At 44.7% G+C, this 19,772-nt stretch overlaps 1 protein-coding gene across 1 annotated transcript; it reads right to left on the bottom strand.

The window, feature by feature from the left end:
* Nucleotides 1-6,569: 6,569 nt before the first annotated feature.
* Nucleotides 6,570-19,480, bottom strand: LOC139756735 (uncharacterized). The gene is made up of 4 exons (XM_071676448.1): nucleotides 19,382-19,480; nucleotides 8,856-8,910; nucleotides 7,795-7,916; nucleotides 6,570-7,483 (listed from the first exon to the last, which is right to left on the bottom strand). The coding sequence occupies exons 2-4, from the start codon at nucleotides 8,899-8,901 to the stop codon at nucleotides 7,268-7,270; spliced, it is 384 nt and encodes a 127-aa protein (XP_071532549.1). The 5' UTR covers nucleotides 8,902-8,910; nucleotides 19,382-19,480; the 3' UTR covers nucleotides 6,570-7,267.
* Nucleotides 19,481-19,772: the final 292 nt, after the last annotated feature.

Below are 19,772 nucleotides of genomic sequence, written 5' to 3'. Positions count from 1 at the left end.
AAATTCAATTCATTATACACGACCAATCACCTTTTCCTCTCGAAAGTGGTGACATCATGACATTCTTTTCTCTCTCTCTTATTATTTTTTTTGGAAATATTGATTTCAATACACGTTCGAAACGCGTCGAAGTACTAGCGTGGTAGTCGGTGGCCCGCAGGGTCAGAGGTCAGAGCAGTGTTTGCAGGTTGGGTCAGAGCCAACAGCAAAGTTGGCAACCGTCAGAGGCAGTTCATAGAGCTAATAGAAGAGTTAAATTTACCAGCGATCTGGAGTTGTAATGAGTTTGGTGCTCCTGGTGCCACTAATTATAAATATATATATATATATATATATATATATATATATATATATATATATATATATATATATATATATATGCACAATCACCACTGGAAAGAGAAAATAAGTGGTGATTGTACATATACCTTTTCACGGTGAAGGTTATATATATATATATATATATATATATATATATATATATATATATATATATATATATATATATATATATATATATATATAACTTTCTTTTTCTTTCATACTATTCGCCATTTCCCGCGTTAGCGAGGTAGCGTAAAGAACAGAGGACTGGGCCTTTGAGGAAATATCCTCACCAGGCCCCCTTTTCTGTTCCTTCTTTTGGAAAATTAAAAAAAAAGAACGAGAGGGGAGGATTTCCAGCCACCCGCTCCCTTTCCTTTTAGTTGCCTTCTACGAGAGAGAGAGAGAGAGAGAGAGAGAGAGAGAGAGAGAGAGAGAGAGAGAGAGAGAGAGAGAGAGAGACAGACAGACAGACAGACAGACAGACAGAGAATGTGGCTTGAAATAAGAGCAACTGTTAAAAGAAAACCATTATTTAGTTCCCCCAGTACTGACCTTGAGAGGACCTGGGAGCACGTTTTCTCTGACGAGGAGGCGCGACCAGCATTGTGTACCTGTAACTAAACAAAACTGAGCCAGACCCACCTTGCAGCTGTTCACTCGGTAGAACTGCCTGCTTTAGAAGTCGATACTATATATATATATATATATATATATATATATATATATATATATATATATATATATATATATATATATATATCCTTTTGAAAGATAGTTTGAGAGAGACAGGAGCAGCAAACCTTTTGGCCCCTAACACACAGACGTCTCCCATCACACCAGATCCACCACCTTCGGGTTCAACAAGTCTCGTAAGCGATTTAACCTTATCCTCCGAACCCTTATCATCCGAGGGGATGTGCATAACTATGCGTCATGTCGTAAGAAATGCATAAGAATAAAAAAAGGGAGGAGGAGGGAGGGGAAGGCTTTTTTGGATTCGAGAGGTTGTAAAATCCCTGCGTGTCTCTTTTCCCGAAGACGTGCGAGCGAGAGCGAAGGTTTTCGAGAGAGAGAGAGAGAGAGAGAGAGAGAGAGAGAGAGAGAGAGAGAGAGAGAGAGAGAGAGTGTCTCTAACTGTCTTCTTATCTTGGTGGCCAGACGCCCCACACCACACCTCGCCCCTCGTACTTGTTAATGGTGCGATCCTGCTGCTGGTGTTGCCTCCTTCTTACTCACGTCTTACTCTTTCTTCTTCAATTTCTTTCCCACTTTCTTCCCCTTCTTCCTTGCCAGTCCCCACCTCTTCCGTCTTCTACTTCTTCTTCTTCTCCTTCTTCTTCTTCTCTTCTTCTTCTTCTTCTTCTTCTTCTTCTTCTTCTTCTTCCTTATCAATAATAACAAAAATAATCATTATCATTATCATGATAATGATGATAATTACTGTTAGTAACAGCAGTAGTAGTAATAGTAGTAGTAGTACTATACTACTACTACTACTACTACTACTACTACTACTACTTGAACTACTACTACTACTACAGTCCCTCACCTTGAACCTTTTATTCCCCCCCCCCCCCCACATTACACCTCACCCTCTCTCACCCATGTACCCAAAGTGATCTTAAAACCAATTTTCAAACAACGTTTTACATGTCTCACTTTGCATGAAAACTCACACACACACACACACACACACACACACACACACACACACACAGACACACACAGACACACACACACACACACACACACACACACACACACACGCTTCCCCCACAGTCGCCCCTACCCCAACCCTAACGTGGCGAGCCTTCCCCTCCAGTATATAGAAAGACTTTCATGTGATCGTAATTGGCAATGGCATTCATTTATTCCTGTGTGCCCCCCGTCATCTCGCCTGGTCTCGGGAATAACTGAATGGCGTTAGTCTTCGGTAATTCATTTATCAGTTTATCAACTTCGGTTTTTTCCGTGGTAACATAACATGGTTCTTGTGTCAGAGTTTTTCTATCTTATTTACATATTATTATGTTTAGTGTAGTTATCGTCCCTAATTTCTTTCTTTTTTCTTCTTCTTCTTTCAGTTTCATTCAGTATTTCTTTATCAGAATGTCCTCAATTCCCCTTCATTCTTGTCTATTTCTGGTCTTGCCAACTCCACCATATATATAAGCCCAGAGCAAATACACTCAAGGTTAGGTGTGTGCCTGTGTGTGTGTGTGTGTGTGTGTGTGTGTGTGTGTGTGTCTGAGTGTGTCTGTGTGTGTGTGTCTATGCCTGGAAACCTCAACCAACCCAAGGAAGGCTACATCCGGATTGTGAGGTTTTCAGCTCTGGTGCGTCTGTATCATCCTCCACTGAACATTGTGCTTATAATACAAGAAAAGACAACGCATCTCGCCTCGCTGCTGTCTCACCTCCTAGCGATGTCTGACCTCTCTACTTTGCTCGCTGATCTTTACGTTTCATCCGCTCAAATTGCCAGGAGAGAGAGAGAGAGAGAGAGAGAGAGAGAGAGAGAGAGAGAGAGAGAGAGAGAGAGAGATTGACGTACCCCCGACATCAAACATGACGGATGCTGGAGCGTGACAGCCTTCGGTCCACGGAGATCTAGGGGGGGGGAGGGGAGATGCTGCTCAGAGATGCCCAACAAACCTCGTCCTCTCGTGTGAATATTTGACCCTGTGTTACGTGTCTGTTTTGAGGAGCTTCGTCCACTGCCCGTCCGAGAATGCAAGTGTTTCTGATGCCTATGAGTCTTGATGTTTACTCTGGGTTGCTTGATCAACGTGGTTGTTTCGTGGCTGCAACAGCATATCTGGAAAAGGGGAATCTGTTTCATGAATTTTAAGGGGTGATAATCATTAGCTTTTCTTCATGGGTTCTCGTACGACGGTACGATCCCTGAGCAAAGATGGTGCGATCCTTGAGCACGACGGTATGATTCATGGCACGACGGTACGATCCCTGGACACGGCGGTACGATCCTTTAGCAACGACGGTACGATCCTTGAGCACGATGGTACGATCCCTGGACACGGCGGTACGATCCTTTAGCAACGACAGTACGATCCTTGAGCACGATGGTACGATCCTAGAACACGACGGTACGATCCTATAGCAACGACAGTACGATCCTTGAGCACGATGGTACGATCCTAGAACACGACGGTACGATCCTTGAGCACGACGGTACGATCCTTGAGCACGATCCTTGAGCACGACTGCACGATCCTTGAGTGTGTTGTACAGGTGGCTAGTTATCATCCTTGTGAGCAGGTGGTTCATATCTAGGAGGGTTCGATTCACGTTAGGAGTGGAGTACTGCTCCCATGTCTTCTTCTTCATCCACCACTTCCTGTTCGCCAGGATGTAAACAAAAGCCATTCGTATTATAGATTCTCCGGGTCTTACCTCACTCCAACCATCCCTCTCTGTTGCTGCCCCTCTCCCTCATCTACGGCTATTATTTAACTGCTTTTGGTAGGTGTCTGCTGCATACGTGTCCCAGCTAACAAAAGCTGGGACCCTCAGCACACGCTTCCCATAGTTTCTATGTGGATTGTAGTCACACTAAGATTGCCCGTTATGGTAGCGCCTTCATCCCTCGAGTGGCGAAGATGTGGAACTGCCTCCCTTCCCCTCGTCTTTCCCTCGTCCCTCCCCTCGTCTTTCCCTCGTCCTATAACCCTCTCTTCCTCTGAGGGTCAGGTTTACACACACTTGTGGAGCCATGGCTATTTTCGTATTTTTTTTCCGTCCTATTTTTGTTTTCTTATCGTCCAAGCTGACCATGATTGGGTTACGTTTTACCCGTGCCATGTCCGAGGAAAGAAAAGAAATAAAGAAAACGTATCAAACTATTATACAAAACTCCTAAATAAGATTGTTCCTTTGTGCTACTACGCATTGACGCATTTCTCAGAGACTCAAAGACTGCATTTAACGCTCGGATGGAGGAGCTGTTTGCCATCGGCAATATGTTCATTGCAAATACATCAAATGGTACGCTATTATTTTTTTTCCATGATCATCTGCCAACATGACTCTTGCGTTGAATTTAAAGTTATTTTTTCCCCCCATGACCTACATTCCGCATCTCATAATTCAACTGGCTAATTAGTGTGTCTCTTTAATGTTAACATTCCAGTAATTGCAGAGTTTTTTTGTTTTTTTTCTAAATCTAATGACTGACCCAAATGATGAAAGTTCCCACCTCCATTTCCCGTTGAAATCAAGTATATGTAATATTCGATCCCCTACCGTTATAAATTTCATTCCCCACAGGTCATATAGATGCGAAAATCAGAGAATATTAGCAGCCAAACCAGCAATTATGGGCCTCTGTCTACGCCTCATGGGTGCATATAATGTTAATATTATCCATACAGCTTATAGATACTTGAACAAGATAGAAAAGAATATAGCATCCGAAGTGTAGATTATTTGAATCGAGTAGACTTCGCATCAGTTCTAGTGAGACAGCTTCGTGAACCCCTTAACTCACGTTCGAACATGAAACCGAACCATGCTTCAGTATCCTCACGTGAAACCCTTAGCTCACGTCCGAACATGGAACCGAACCATGCTTCAGTATCCTCACGTGAAACCTTTAGCTCACGTTCGAACATGAAACCGAACCATGCTTCAGTATCCTCACGTGAAACCTTTAGCTCACGTTCAGACATGGAACCGAACCATGCTTCAGTATCCTCACGTGAAACCTTTAGCTCACGTTCAGACATGGAACCGAACCATGCTTTAGTCGCTATTGGTCGTTATCTTTACCGAGTGGTGTGTGTCATATACACTGGCCAATATGTATGTCCTAAATCATTATATGCCTCAGTCTCACAAGCTTTAAGTTTGTCAGTAAAGAAATATTTTGCAATGGAAAACATTGAAAAAAATATGCGTAAATGCTTAAATACAAAACATAGAAAAGAAATATGAGTAAATGCTTAAATACAAAACAGAAAAGAAATATGAGTAAATGCTTAAATACAAAACATAGAAGAAAAAAAATATGAGTAAATGCTTAAATACAAAACATAGAAAAGAGAAATATGAGTAAATGCTTAAATACAAAACATAGAAAAAAAAAATATTAGTAAATGCTTAAATACAAAACATAGAAAAAAAATATGAGTAAATGCTTAAATACAAAACGTAGAAAAAAAAATATGAGTAAATGCTTAAATACAAAACATAGAAAAGAGAAATATGAGTAAATGTACCAGCTTGTTCGTAGCTTATAGATATTCATATTAATAATATATTCAGAAATCTGACTTACGTTATGTATACAAATATTCTTCTCAGATTCTCCGTTATCACACACGAGAGAAAAATATTTAATAATAAAATTCCACAGAAAACGTGAGATATGAGATTTCCCATGACAGTGGTACCAACTCTCTCATAACAGTGTTACCAAAGGATGTCCTCGTTTCCTTACGGACCAAAAGGACATCTTGGACTCAGGGAGAAATCTCCTCCCGGGGGCTTGCCTGGGCCGGGCCCCTCAGGAACCAGGAGGTCCTTGCAATTCAGTATCATAACCCGAAGGATTCCTGCTGACGCGAGGTTTTCATATTGTGTATATATGTGTGTGGCGAATGTGTGACGCGGGGCTTTCATATTGTATATGTGTGTGTGTGTGTGTGTGTGTGTGTGTGTGTGTGTGTGTGTTAAATCTAGCTCAAAGAAATATAACAGTTAAACAGGAAAGATAAATAAAAATCATGTTTACAAAATAATTTTTAATTTTCTCAATATCACATAAATATAAATTACTTAGGAACTTACATATATATATATATATATATATATATATATATATATATATATATATATATATATATATATATATATATATATATTGGCATTTTGTTTTTCACTTCCAAGCAAGGCATCGTAATCGCCTTCAATTAACATAGAATATCACCTCATCCAAGACAGTAATGTTATAATAACAAGTTGGTTGTAATTTGTGAAATTACTTCCATTCCAGTTGAGTTGTACTTGGAGAGTTATAACAAGGGATAAGTATTATCATTGGAATTACCTTAGAGAGAAAAACGGGTATAGTTGTGTTTATATGAATTTGGATAACGGTGTGTGTGTGTGTGCGCGTGTGTGTGTGTGTGTGTGTGTGTGTGTGTTGTATATACATTTATGTGTGTTTGTTATATATACATTTGTGTGTGTGTGTGTGTGTGTTGTATATACATTTATGTATGTTTGTGTGTTTGTTATATATACATTAGTGTGTGTGTGAGTGTGTGTGTGTGTGTGTGTGTGTGTGTGTGTGTGTCGTATATACATCAACATAAATATATATTTGTTTGATATAGTTATTTATTCCATGAATTACATCAAGCATTTCACTATAAGATCCCCATTCTCCTCACTGATCAACAGAACAGACGGGGTATATGTTTGACAGGAGTCCAGTATATAAGCCAGGTATGTGATGATGGCTACAGTACACACGACCCTAAGCCACAGGGCTGATTTATACACCTGACACTGGCTGTAGTCAACACGCCCCCACGCCCCCAAGCTCCCTTTCCTGCCTCAGTAACACACACACACACACACCCTCAACCCTGAAGACAACACTCCGACAATAACCAGAATATTCTTCTTCGTCCTTCACAAAATACTCGTGGAGACTGAAGACGGATGGAAGATATATTCTTATGGCCTTTCAAAAATGAATATACATTTAAGGCAGGTATATCACGTGGTACCCTCCCTCCCTCCCTCCTAATCCCTTAACCCAGGACATATTTAAGGCGGGTATATCACGTGTCATCCTCCCTATCCCACTACCTAGCTTCACTCCTATCCTACATCTATCCTACAAGGACTGGCGTCCCGCTCCTTCTATGGCGTTCGGTGATTCAGCCTTCGTCCCCCATCTCCAGTGGGGAAACTAAGGCCCGAACTCCAGGGGGAAGGTTGGGGCGTCTTCCTCAGGGGGGAAGTCATGGAAGGCTGGAGGTGCTGCAGCTGCGGGAGGAGCATCGAAGACAATAGGATGCTCTGCGGCTGCGGGAGGAGAGTTGAAGAGTATGGGTTGGTCTGCGGGAGGAGGAGCAGCGGGGGCATCGGCGCTGAACCCACTACGCAGATTTATCTTGCAGTCGCTCTGGAGATGAGAAATTCGGTCAGGTTTCTCTTACTTTTGCGGGTAGGAGAGATGGAAATAGATAGATAGATAGATGAGAGATAGAGATAGAGATAGATAGATAGATAGATAGATAGATAGAGAGAGAGAGAGAGAGAGAGAGAGAGAGAGAGAGAGAGAGAACCCCCTCTTTCTTTATGGTGAGTTTGTGTTCTTCAGTCTGGACCTTACGTATCACCCCTCTCTCTCTCTCTCTCTCTCTCTCTCTCTCTCTCTCTCTCTCTCTCTCTCTCTCTCTCTCTCTCTCACCCCAGCCGGAGTCACTCACTCACCTCATCGCTGCCGTCGCCACAGTCGAAGTAACCGTCGCAGACGAACTTCTTGGGGATGCACCGCCCACCACAGTTGAAGTCGCCCTTGTGGCATTCCCTCTCCTTGGCCGTGCTCAGCGTTCCTGAAGAAGGAGGAGGAGGAAGAGGAAGAATTAAGTCAGTGTTCACCAGTTTCGCCTTCACCACTGATGACCTTCACCGAGATAACGGGAATTAGGGATAAGTTGTAAATGAAAAAGCTTAAAGCTTAGATCTGTAATGAAGCTGAGTCAAAGGCTTCAGGTCATTCCTCCTACTCACCTTAGCTGTGTTTCGATTCCCTGGCGTGAGTGAGGCCACCTGAACTGATTGAAGTTCGAAAACACAATCTAAACACATAACTTAATCATAAATGTTTGACTAACTTCTGATAACTTAATTATAAAGTTTAACTAACTACTAATAACTTAATTATAAATGTTTAACTAACATCTGATCTGATAACTTAATTATAAATGTTTAACTAAATTCTGATAACTTAATTATGAATGTTTAACTAAATTCTGATAACTTGATTATAAAGTTTAACTAACTTCTGATAACTTGATTATAAATGTTCATCTATATACACTACGATTCATACATGATTGGTCATGTTTGTATGTGTATGTATGTGTGTGTGTGTGTGTGTGTGTGTGTGTGTGTGTGTGTGTGTGTGTGTGTTTGTGTGTGGAGACAGTTCTCCATTTGTTGTGGGTTGGACGAGAGAGCAGATCATCCGCTCCTCCGCCAACTCTCCTCTCTCATTGCCCATTTCATTTCACCACTGAGGAAATGCGTTCTCGGGCCGTGCCTTCAGCTGGGTTCTGTCACAGTGGCTCGACCAGGGTTCTGTCACAGTGGCTCGACCAGGGTTATGCAGGGTTACCCATATACCGTTATGAAGAGGACCTTACCCAGTCATAGTTCCTCAGGATGACGCTACGCGTATCATCCTCTCTCTCTCTCTCTCTCTCTCTCTCTCTCTCTCTCTCTCTCTCTCTCTCTCTCTCTCTCTCTTCTCTCTCTACTCGGACACTCACCCACGGTCGCCAGGAGGAGCAAGGTGAGGGTCGCGCTGGTGTACATGATGACAGCCTGTAAACAAAGAAAGAACCATTTTTAAGTCCACACAACCTGACAGGAATTGACAAAAAGATGAGGAGAAATATATGGTCACGCGTGTCTATGTCAACAGACTCCCGTGGCACAGATAAACCCATCGTGACAGTGTTATACAGACTGCCCGACAGTGTCCCACAGTGTTGTGTATCAGACCTCGTCTGTGTACTGTGTTGAACAGACCTGGTCTATGTACAGTGTTGTACACCAGACCTTGTCTATGTACAGTGTTCAACAGACCTTGTCTATGTACATTGTTCAACAGACCTTGTCTATGTACAGTATTGAACCGACCTTGTCTGTATACAATGTCGAACCGACCTTGTCTATGTACAGTGTTGTACACCAAACCTCCTCTATGTACAGTGTTGTACACCAGACCTCGTCTATGTACACCCCTTCATCCCCTCTCTACCACAGCCTTTTGTCACAGACGAAAGAATCGCATATAAATTGTTTCATGGCCACATTCATGGTGTACAGTGATGCACATCAGCGTGGATATGAAGGCCATCATTTCCAGCTCTTTTTGTGTCAAATGAAGTCATGAGTTCGACCTTGGCAACAGTCCGGTTCCTGCCTCGGTGTGTACGATGAGAAAATGAAAAACTCACGAATATATTTGGAAGTGAGACAGATGTTTACTCAAAACGCGAGAGCCTTATTAATAGCTGACCGACAACTTTGCTTTGACTCAAGCATTACCTCATTCTATTACTCAGGTTTATATATATATATATATATATATATATATATATATATATATATATATATATATATATATATATATATATATATATATGTTTTGGACAATCACATGTTTGCCAAATGGCGTCTTAGCTTCGTCTCTTCGATGTATATCAACTGACTGTTATATTTCTCTCTTGTGTCTCCCCTGATGATGTGATTATTACATGAAAGTGCACTTGGGAACTTTTCGTGTTTCATTTTCCCCGTGGACTCATAGGAATATATATATATATATATATATATATATATATATATATATATATATATATATATATATATATATATATGTATACGATTACTAGTGCATGCATGAGTATGTGTGTGTGTGTGTGTGTGTGTGTGTGTGTTATTTGCATTTTCTCTTTTCACTTATTTTTTCCCCACATTATTTTTCCTAACATTGTTCACTCACTTCCCGATATCTATTGACATGGAGACAGCCGACTCTCGGGCCCCCCCCCCACCCCACCCCCTCCTGATGAATGCCATCCAGTTCATTCATCCTCCGTGTATAACACTCTCTTCCCCTCCTTTTAATTTTACGACTGCTGGACGCTAAATACATTAGCGACACCCGCTTCCACCAGCCATACCCAGTGGCCACTAAGACCATAATATGTGTCTCCTCTATTCTTTTATCCGTAGGTAAACAAAAGAAGTCAAAATAACCAGAAATAAAAGCATAGTAAAAGATTTACATTATACAACACCTATGATAACAGCAGATAAAAGATTATATCTCTTTCCAAAGCGACTGCTCTCATCTCATTTGCATACGGTCAACGAGAGACAATGGTGAGGGGGGGAAGGGAGGAGGTGTGTGGGTGTTTGGGTTTACCGTACAATAGCAGGTCTCTTTCATGGTCTGTTAAGCAAGGAGGTTACACCCCCCCCCCCCAGGGGGAGAGAGGATTTGGGGGAAATACGCGCCTCACGTGGATTCCTACGCATGAAGCAATACGCAATTCATGGCCCTCAGAACACAGTGTTCTTGTCAAGCGACCCCTGGCAACCCTACCGCGGGAATGCATGACGGGTGTACGTGGGGGTGGGTGTACATGGGTTTGTATATGTGTACAGTGGAGGTACAAGGGCATATACGGGTGTACGTGGGGGTGTACATGGGTTTGTATATGTGTACAGTGGAGGTACAAGGGCATATACGGGTGTACGTGGGGGTGTACGTATGGGTTTGTATATGCGTACAACGGAGGTACAAGGGTATATACAGGTGTATGTGGGGAGTGTACATGGGTTTTTATGTGTACAACGGAGGTACAAGGGTATATACAGGTATATGTGGGGAGTGTACATGGGTTTTTATATGTACAACGGAGGTACAAGGGTATATACAGGTATATGTGGGGAGTGTACATGGGTTTTTATGTGTACAACGGAGGGACAAGGGTATATACAGGTGTATGTGGGGAGTGTACATGGGTTTTTATATGTGTACAATGGAGGTACAAGGGTATATACGGGTGTACGTGGGAGTGCACACAAGGGTTTGTATATGTGTACAACGGAGGTACAAGGACATATACGGGTGTACGTGGGGGGGGACATGTAGAAGTACATGGGAGTACGTGAAAGGTCATGAACGTAAGTGGAAGTACATGGGTGTCCATGGGTGTGTATGTGGTGCAACATGGGTGTACGTGGGTGTACATGACCGTAAGTGTGGGGGGGGAAAACAGGTCACAGAAGACCCCCCGATGGTCTGTGATGAAGTCATATATCTGCAGAAGGACGATCATATATATATATATATATATATATATATATATATATATATATATATATATATATATATATGTGTGTGTGTGTGTGTGTGTGTGTGTGTGTGTGTGTGTCTGTGTCTGTGTCCTGAATGTGTATTGTAGATAGTTGGAGGCAAAATAGTTTTAAACCACAAAGCTCCAGTGTCGAGGGAATGATATAATGTTTATATACAGATTATGAGGTAAGGAGTGACGTAAAAATATGAGGATGTGAAGGTTTTTATAATCTACTTACTCATAATTTTTCCCTCTCACGAAGAGGACGACAGTAGAATATACCCTGACACTCATACTCACATTCTCTCCACCATGAATAAATTTCCCTCACTCCTCCTCACTCCTCCTCACTCCTCATTGCTCCTCACTCCCACTCTTCTCCCCCCCCCAGAATATCCCCCCATCTCAAGCCCAACATCACCTCCCCTGCAGCTCCTCTTCCCCCTCCCCCACCCTGCAGCTCCTCTTCCCCCTCCCCTCCTACAACTCATCTTCCCCCTTCCCCCTGCAACTCCCACATGCCAGATAACCAGGTAGAGAGAGAGAGAGAGGGAGAGAGAGAGAGAGAGAGAGAGAGAGAGAGAGAGAGAGAGAGAGAGAGAGAGGGAGAGAGAGAGTGAGAGAGAGAGAGAGGGAGGGAGAGAGAGAGAGAGAGAGAGAGAGAGAGAGAGACGTGTGTGTGTGTGTGTGTGTGTGTGTGTGTGGCCTGCGGCAGGGAAATTTCCCTATGTCGGCCATGGCTACCACAATTACCTCCCTCAGATCGTCTCATATTTTTCTTTTTCTTCATATGATCTTAGTTTATCATCGTCTTGTATACGTGCTTCGCTCTCTCTCTCTCTCTCTCTCTCTCTCTCTCTCTCTCTCTCTCTCTCTCTCTCTCTCGTCGTTCGTCGTCGGCGACCCCTGGCGCGAGGCGTGGGGGGGGGGGGGGGTGTCCGCTTCGACATCCGTCATCGTTCGTTCGTTCGTTCGTTCGTGCGCGCGCGCGCGCGACGAAGCAACAGCCCCCCTTCCCCCCAACGCCCCCCGCCCCCCTCCCGTGCGTGGAAAACCGTGGTGATGTGTGTGTGTGTGTGTGTGTGTGTGTGTGTGTGTGTGTCGCAAGGGCTGGAAACCTTAGTTGGCGATGAGGTATTTGGCGAGAGGCCAGGGCTGGAGGCCAGACAAGGTGGTGGCCTCCTCTGCCGGGGGGGGGGAGGGTGGGAGTTTGATCTCATCACCGCAAATCAACCCATTAAATCGTTGTGTTTGTTTTTGTTTTGGTTTTGTTTAGGTGGGGCGTGGTGGCGTCATGAAGCGTTGACGGGCCAGCTGCCTGTCCTGCCAGGTGTGACGGAAGAGATGAGACAGAGGGAGAGAGAGAGACAGGAAAGGCAGAGAGAGATAGAGAGAGAGAGAGAGAGAGAGAGAGAGAGAGAGAGAGAGAGAGAGAGAGAGAGAGAGAGAGATGGATAGATAGGCATGAATACATAGATAGTGTGGCCGATGAAATGATAGGTGAATATATAGATAGGTGAATATATAGATAGATAGGCAGATAACAGATAGATAGACAGATGAGTAGATAGGTAGGTGGATAGATAGATAGATAGATAGATAGGCAGATGAACAGATAGATAGACAGATGAGTAGATAGGTAGATGAATAGATAGATAGATAGATAGATAGATAGGCAGATGAACAGATAGATAGATAGATGAGTAGATATGTAGATGGATAGATAGATAGATAGATAGGTGAATAGATAGACAGACAGAGCCGTGTTGCCCATTACATAAGAACCGCCTTGGAAAGTACTGCTTCTCTCTCTCTCTCTCTCTCTCTCTCTCTCTCTCTCTCTCTCTCTCTCTCTCTCTCTCTCTCGCTCTCTCTCTCTCTCTCTGCCCCACAGCGAGTGTGGTGAAAGTGGTGAAGGGGGGTGGGGGTGAATAAGAGGGTGGTGTTGACGGAATGGTGAAAGTGCTTGTGGTAATGGGTGATGGGTCAGGGGGAAGAAGGCTGTTGGTGAAAGTGATGGTGATGGTGATGAAGATGATGAAGATGATGATGATGATGAAGATGATGATGATGATGATCGTGGATGGTTAGGAACATGAGCGACCGCCCCCTCTGGTTATGGCGTTGGTCGTGTGGGGAGGTAAAGAGAGAGAGAGAGAGAGAGAGAGAGAGTGAGAGAGAGTGAGAGAGAGAGAGGCATCACACACCCACCCACCCCTCAGGTAGAGAGAGAGAGAGAGAGAGAGTGAGAGAGAGTGAGAGAGAGAGAGGCATCACACACCCACCCACCCCTCAGATAGAGAGAGAGAGAGACAGAGAGAGAGAGAGAGAGAGAGAGAGAGAGAGAGAGAGAGAGGAGGCATCACACACCCACCCACCCCGTCATCCTTGCACTTGGACATGTGGCAGATGAGAACTGGTGATCCTCACACCTGACTCTCGACTTAATGCGTCGCCCTTGAGTGCTCGTGGCTTACGTCCGTATGACAGGACAGAGGTGAGTAAGGGAGGGATAATAAGGCTCAGTATTAAACCTTCTTTAAATTATGTCTGTATTATTTTTCCCTCCCATTTTTAGCTTTGGTAACTTCTACCTTAACATTCTCGCTATCCCCGAAGGCGTTCATCGTACCGCGACGGTACGATCCTTGAGCACGACGGTACGATCCTTGAGCACGACGGTACGATACTTGAGCACGACGGTACGATACTTGAGCACGACGGTACGATACTTGAGCACGATGGTACGATCCTTGAGCACCACGACGGTACGATACTTGAGCACGATGGTATGATCCTTGAGCACGACGGTACGATACTTGAGCGCGATGGTACGATCCTTGAGCACGACGGTACGATACTTGAGCACGACGGTACGATCCTTGAGCACGACGGTACGATACTTGAGCACGATGGTACGATCCTTGAGCACCACGACGGTACGATACTTGAGCACGACGGTACGATCCTTGAGCACGATGGTACGATCCTTGAGCATGACAGTACGATCCTTGAGCACGATGGTACGATCCTTGAGCACGACGGTACGATACTTGAGCACGACGGTACGATCCTTGAGCACCACGACGGTACGATACTTGAGCACGACGGTACGATACTTGAGCATGACAGTACGATCCTTGAGCACGATGGTACGATCCTTGAGCACGACGGTACGATACTTGAGCACGATGGTACGATCCTTGAGCACCACGACGGTACGATACTTGAGCACGACGGTACGATACTTGAGCACGACGGTACGATCCTTGAGCATGACAGTACGATCCTTGAGCACGACGGTACGATACTTGAGCACGACGGTACGATCCTTGAGCACCACGACGGTACGACCCTTGAGTATAATGACCTGACCCCATATAGTTAAGACCTACATTATCAACTCATTTACCATAGTTCCCCCAGTAGAGTCCTCTTGCCCCCTCCCCCCCCCCCCAATTACTGAGCTGGGAATATGGTAGATGACGTCATCGTGATGGTAATGCAGTAGTTATGGTATTGACCCTCTGGTAGTTATAGTATTGACCCTCTGGTAGTTATGGTATTGATCCTCTGGTAGTTATAGTATTGACCCTCTGGTAGTTATAATATTGACCCTCTGGTTGTTATAGTATTGACCCTCTGGTTGTTATAGTATTGACCCTCTGGTAGTTATAATATTGACCCTCTGGTTGTTATAGTATTGACCCTCTGGTTGTTATAGTATTGACCCCCTGGTAGTTATAATATTGACCCTCTGGTAGTTATGGTATTGACCCTCTGGTTGTTATAGTATTGACCCTCGGGTAGTTACGAGTCCTTGTGGTTTAACACCTCACGCAAAGCTACGCGACTACGACGGGGGCTATAATAGCATTGGATTCTACAACGTCCGTCTTCATCCTAAACTCAAGAGCATCGCATCGTCCATCAAAGTCACCTTTGGAAAGGGCAAGAGATATCTACACCCGATCCTCCTCCAGTTTATACACACCGACATGAACGACTCCGTAATTGGTCCCTTTTGAAGGTTTTCAGTCCATCAAAAACTCCTGTCGTATCCCCCAGTCATTCCTCCCCCCCCCCCGGAAAACACTATAATCTTCCATTTGACCTATTGTTCTTATGTTCATAATCACCTTCAGTCACGTCGAGAACAGGAACCACACACGACTCCCTCATCGCGTCCTGCCATCTTTCGCAACACCGTCACTTAACTTGCTCCCCACCTCCTCCTCCTCCTACTCCTCTTCCTCCTCCTGTTTCACGCGCCCTCCTTCCTGTTTTTTCTCCCTCTGACCCCTTTTGTGTGTGTGTGTGTGTGTGTGTGTGTGTGTGTGTGTGTGTGTGTGTGTGTGTGTGTTATTAAGTGACCTTTCATTGCCCTTGGCCATCAGGTCTTCCGCCACGTAGGAGCCTCAGTTTGGAACACGACGCTTTGAATGTCACGCCATCCGCTACACCTTCAGTGCCTCCATGTTCTCGATGTTCAATGTCTCGATGTTCTACCTCAATGTCTCGATGTTCTCCATGTTCAATATCTCGTGTTCTCCTTCAATGTCTTGATGTTCTCGATGTTCTCCTTCAATGTCTCGATCTTCTGATTATTATTCCGTTGGTCATTTCTGATCTAAAACTTTTTTTCTTGTTTTTTGTTTGATGTTTGATTTCGTCTCCTCTCTCTCTCTCTCTCTCTCTCTCTCTCTCTCTCTCTCTCTCTCTCTCTCTCTCTCTCTCTCTCTCTCTCTCTCTCACGTCTCCCAGAAGTAGAATGATTCTACGTTCAGTCACATTACTGACCACAAGTGTTCTCTGGTCGTGTTCTTGAGGCGGAAGTTTTATGACCTTCGTGGCTCCTCCCTCACGACCTGTGAACTCCTCCTCCTGTGTATGGTACCTCTCACTCTTGCCCTCTCTCACTCACCGCCTCTCACATTCCTCTCCCTTGCCTCGTCTGTATCCGTCCCTTAACACTTAGTTTTTTCCTATTTTCGGTACTTCTGGTTCTCTCTCTCTCTCTCTCTCTCTCTCTCTCTCTCTCTCTCTCATGCTCATAACACATGAGGAATTTCCTGTCGGTAAATTAAAGAAAAAAAAAAGGGGGGGGTTTCACCGCCACAAGACACCCCCTTCCCCATCCCCTCCCCCTCAATTCCATGACCAAACCTCCCCCTTCCCCCTTCCCTCCTCCCATCCCAATGACCGGCTCGTCACGATGGTCGAACCCAATTGCCTCCAATCACCCCCCATTAGTGACTCACATACATACACCCCCCTCCCTCCTCCCCTCCCCCCATCCCATGGTTATGAGTAACAGCGCTAACTAGCTCGCTCACTCGCTCGCTAGCTAGCGTTGCTTAGTGACAGCTCTTGGCCCTTAGCGAGAGGCCCTGAGTCGCGACAGACAGCCCTGAGAAACCTGTTGAGAGAGCGCCCTCCGTACACCTCTCCCCCGACAGCCCTGAATCCACGCCAGGGCGTCCCTAATTTACCCGCTGATCATAATCATTATGATGGCGTCTTGTTCCCTCGGGTGATGATGATGGAGTACCCTACCGTACCTTACCATAAGAAGGGAGTGTGGTAGTGGACCGACCGACCCACCTCCCTACCTCAGGGTGTACACACATGCACCGCTGTACCCCAGACCTTCTACATCACTAATGCACTCTACAAACCACACCCATCTGTCCCCACACACACACACACACACACACCCAACCCTACCATCCAACACGCTACACCCTTCCAGACCACATACACTCCACCCTTCTATCCCACACACACACACACTCCACCCTTCCATCCCTCACTCACTCCACCCTTCCATCCAACACACTACACCCATGTGTCCCTCACACACTCCACTCTCCCATCCCACACACACTACACCCTTCCATCCCACACACACATTCCACCCTTCCCTTCACTTTCCCAACCCGCTGTGGTCAATTAACGGGACTCTCTTTAACCAAGCTGGTCGGATCGTATAGCCGAGCACAGTGTTCTTGCTCTGTTGCAGTGTTGTATCATAAGACTCGCTTGTTGCCATTCCCGACGCTGTGTTGCGTCGCCAGCAAGTGTTGTCCTTGGAGGTGTTTGCTTCAAAGCCCCGTTCGACGACCCACACCAGGAACCGGTGTGTGTGTGTGTGTGTGTGTGTGTGTGTGTGTGTGTGTGTGTGTGTGTGTGTGTGTGTGTGTGTGTGTGCTTGTGGGGAAGCGCTTCCCTTCGTTATGGAAAGCACTCTCGTGACGGTCATGTGTTGGTGGTTTTTGGGGCAAGCGAGCGCGCGCTTGCATGCGTGCGTGCGTGCGTCCGTGCGTGTGTGTGTGTGTGTGTGTGTGTGTGTGTGTGTGTGTGTGTGTGTGTGTGTGTGTGTGTGCGCGCCTCCCGACGCGAGCTATGGACGGGGTCAACAACGAGAGAGAGAGAGAGAGAGAGAGAGAGAGAGAGAGAGAGAGAGAGAGAGAGAGAGAGAGAGAGACGCAGTGTCGCCCTGATTCCAAAGTCATGGTTGGGCGAGAAGACGAGGCTGTCCAAGTCGCTTGGTCGCCAATCTGCTTTGTTGATGATATTTGGGGGGGGAGGTGTGTGGGTTGTGAGTGGCTGGTCGCGTTGGTTGGTCGGTTGCGTTGGTTGGTAGGGTGGGGGGGGGGGGGGTGGGTAGGAGGGTGGTGGTGGTAAGGTAAGGTCATCAACAAGACGGGTGGTGCGGCAGGCAACCCACACAGAACCGACCCCAGGAGAATCCAGCCAGGTCATTCGTCTCTCTCTCTCTCTCTCTCTCTCTCTCTCTCTCTCTCTCTCTCTCTCTCTCTCTCTCTCTCTCTCTAAGTTCAGTTGATGTTGCGATGGATCGTTCCTTACTTTGGAGACTTATTAAACCCTTTTAAGTTGGAAGCTAATTAAACCATGGTACTAGAATAAAAGCTTAAGTTGGAAGCTTATTAAACCATGGTACTAGAATAAAAGCTTAAGTTGGAAGCTTATTAAACCATGGTACTAGAATAAAAGCTTAAGTTGGAAGCTTATTAAACCATGGTACTAGAATAAAAGCTTAAGTTGGAAGCTTATTAAACCATAGAACTAGAATAAAAAAGCTTAAGGGTTAGGATTATTAAACCACGTCATTCCTAGTATAACCTTCGGGGAAGCTTATTAAACCACGTCATTCCTAGTATAACCTTAGGGGAAGCTTATTAAACCACGTCATTCCTAGTGTATAAGCTTAGGGGAAGCTTATTAAAACCATGTGAGTTCGATCAAAGCTTAGAGGGTAGGGTTACTAAGCCACGTCATCCCCAGTGTAAAGCTTAAAGGGAAAGCTTATTAAACTATCCCCCTCCTCCTCCATTGAAAGCTTAGAGAAGGCCTATTAAACATATCACCTTAAACAAAAAAAGGAAAGCTTATCTGGAGGCTTTCCAAACATTACAACCCATTGAACTTTGACCTCCTGATATGCAATATGGCGTCCTTGTTTCTTGTTCATATATGTGGGGGCAAAATCGTCTCAGAAAACGCAGTTGCATGCACTAACAGGAAGGTTTGAACGCAACTCCGTAAAGAAAATATTCTGAACACACACACACACACACACACACACACACACACACACACACACACACACACACATACACACACGTTCATTATATTGAGTTCAGGATCCATCAAAGCATCAAAAAAAAAAAAGACTTTTAATCTCGATATAACGTCAAAGTAAACCCTTTTTTTTTTATTCTTCCACATCATGAACATCATATGTTCTACAATACGTGTTCTCCATGGAATGTTATATTTAAGTAAGACACAGGGAGTGGCGACACTGGAGGTCTTATATCCACGGGAAGCAGTTTAGAAATACCAGATTACACACACACACACACACACACACACACAGGTTTACCGGGACTTACCTTTGTGGAAACGGTGTACGAATAGAGGAGGCGAGAACAGATGTATATCAGCTCGTCTCTCACGAGCCACTGCGACTGCGCGGGTTTCCTCCGTTTTCTTATACAAGTTCATGTCTCCCTCCGCGGAGGGGGGGCTGCCAGCTCGTGCTTGCGCGCGATTTATTAATCAACTCAAAACTCCATAAACTTAGACGAATGGAACGCTCTACCTATTAAATAACTTCTAATTATGATATATGATAGTTATATCACCTTTTGTGTGAAAGATGTATGCGTCACTAGTCTAAAAACATCATAAAGTAGCGATATATTGACTTGAATTGTGTAGCGTTCTTGACTAATTCCGTTATCAACCAATGAGACGAATTATCATCCATGACATCACTTGCCT

This window comes from Panulirus ornatus, chromosome 23 (genome assembly GCF_036320965.1).
Source record: "Panulirus ornatus isolate Po-2019 chromosome 23, ASM3632096v1, whole genome shotgun sequence".
In the NCBI taxonomy this organism is placed as follows: domain Eukaryota; kingdom Metazoa; phylum Arthropoda; class Malacostraca; order Decapoda; family Palinuridae; genus Panulirus; species Panulirus ornatus.
Note: the sequence above shows the minus strand (reverse complement) of the source record. Positions and strands in the feature narration are given on the sequence as shown.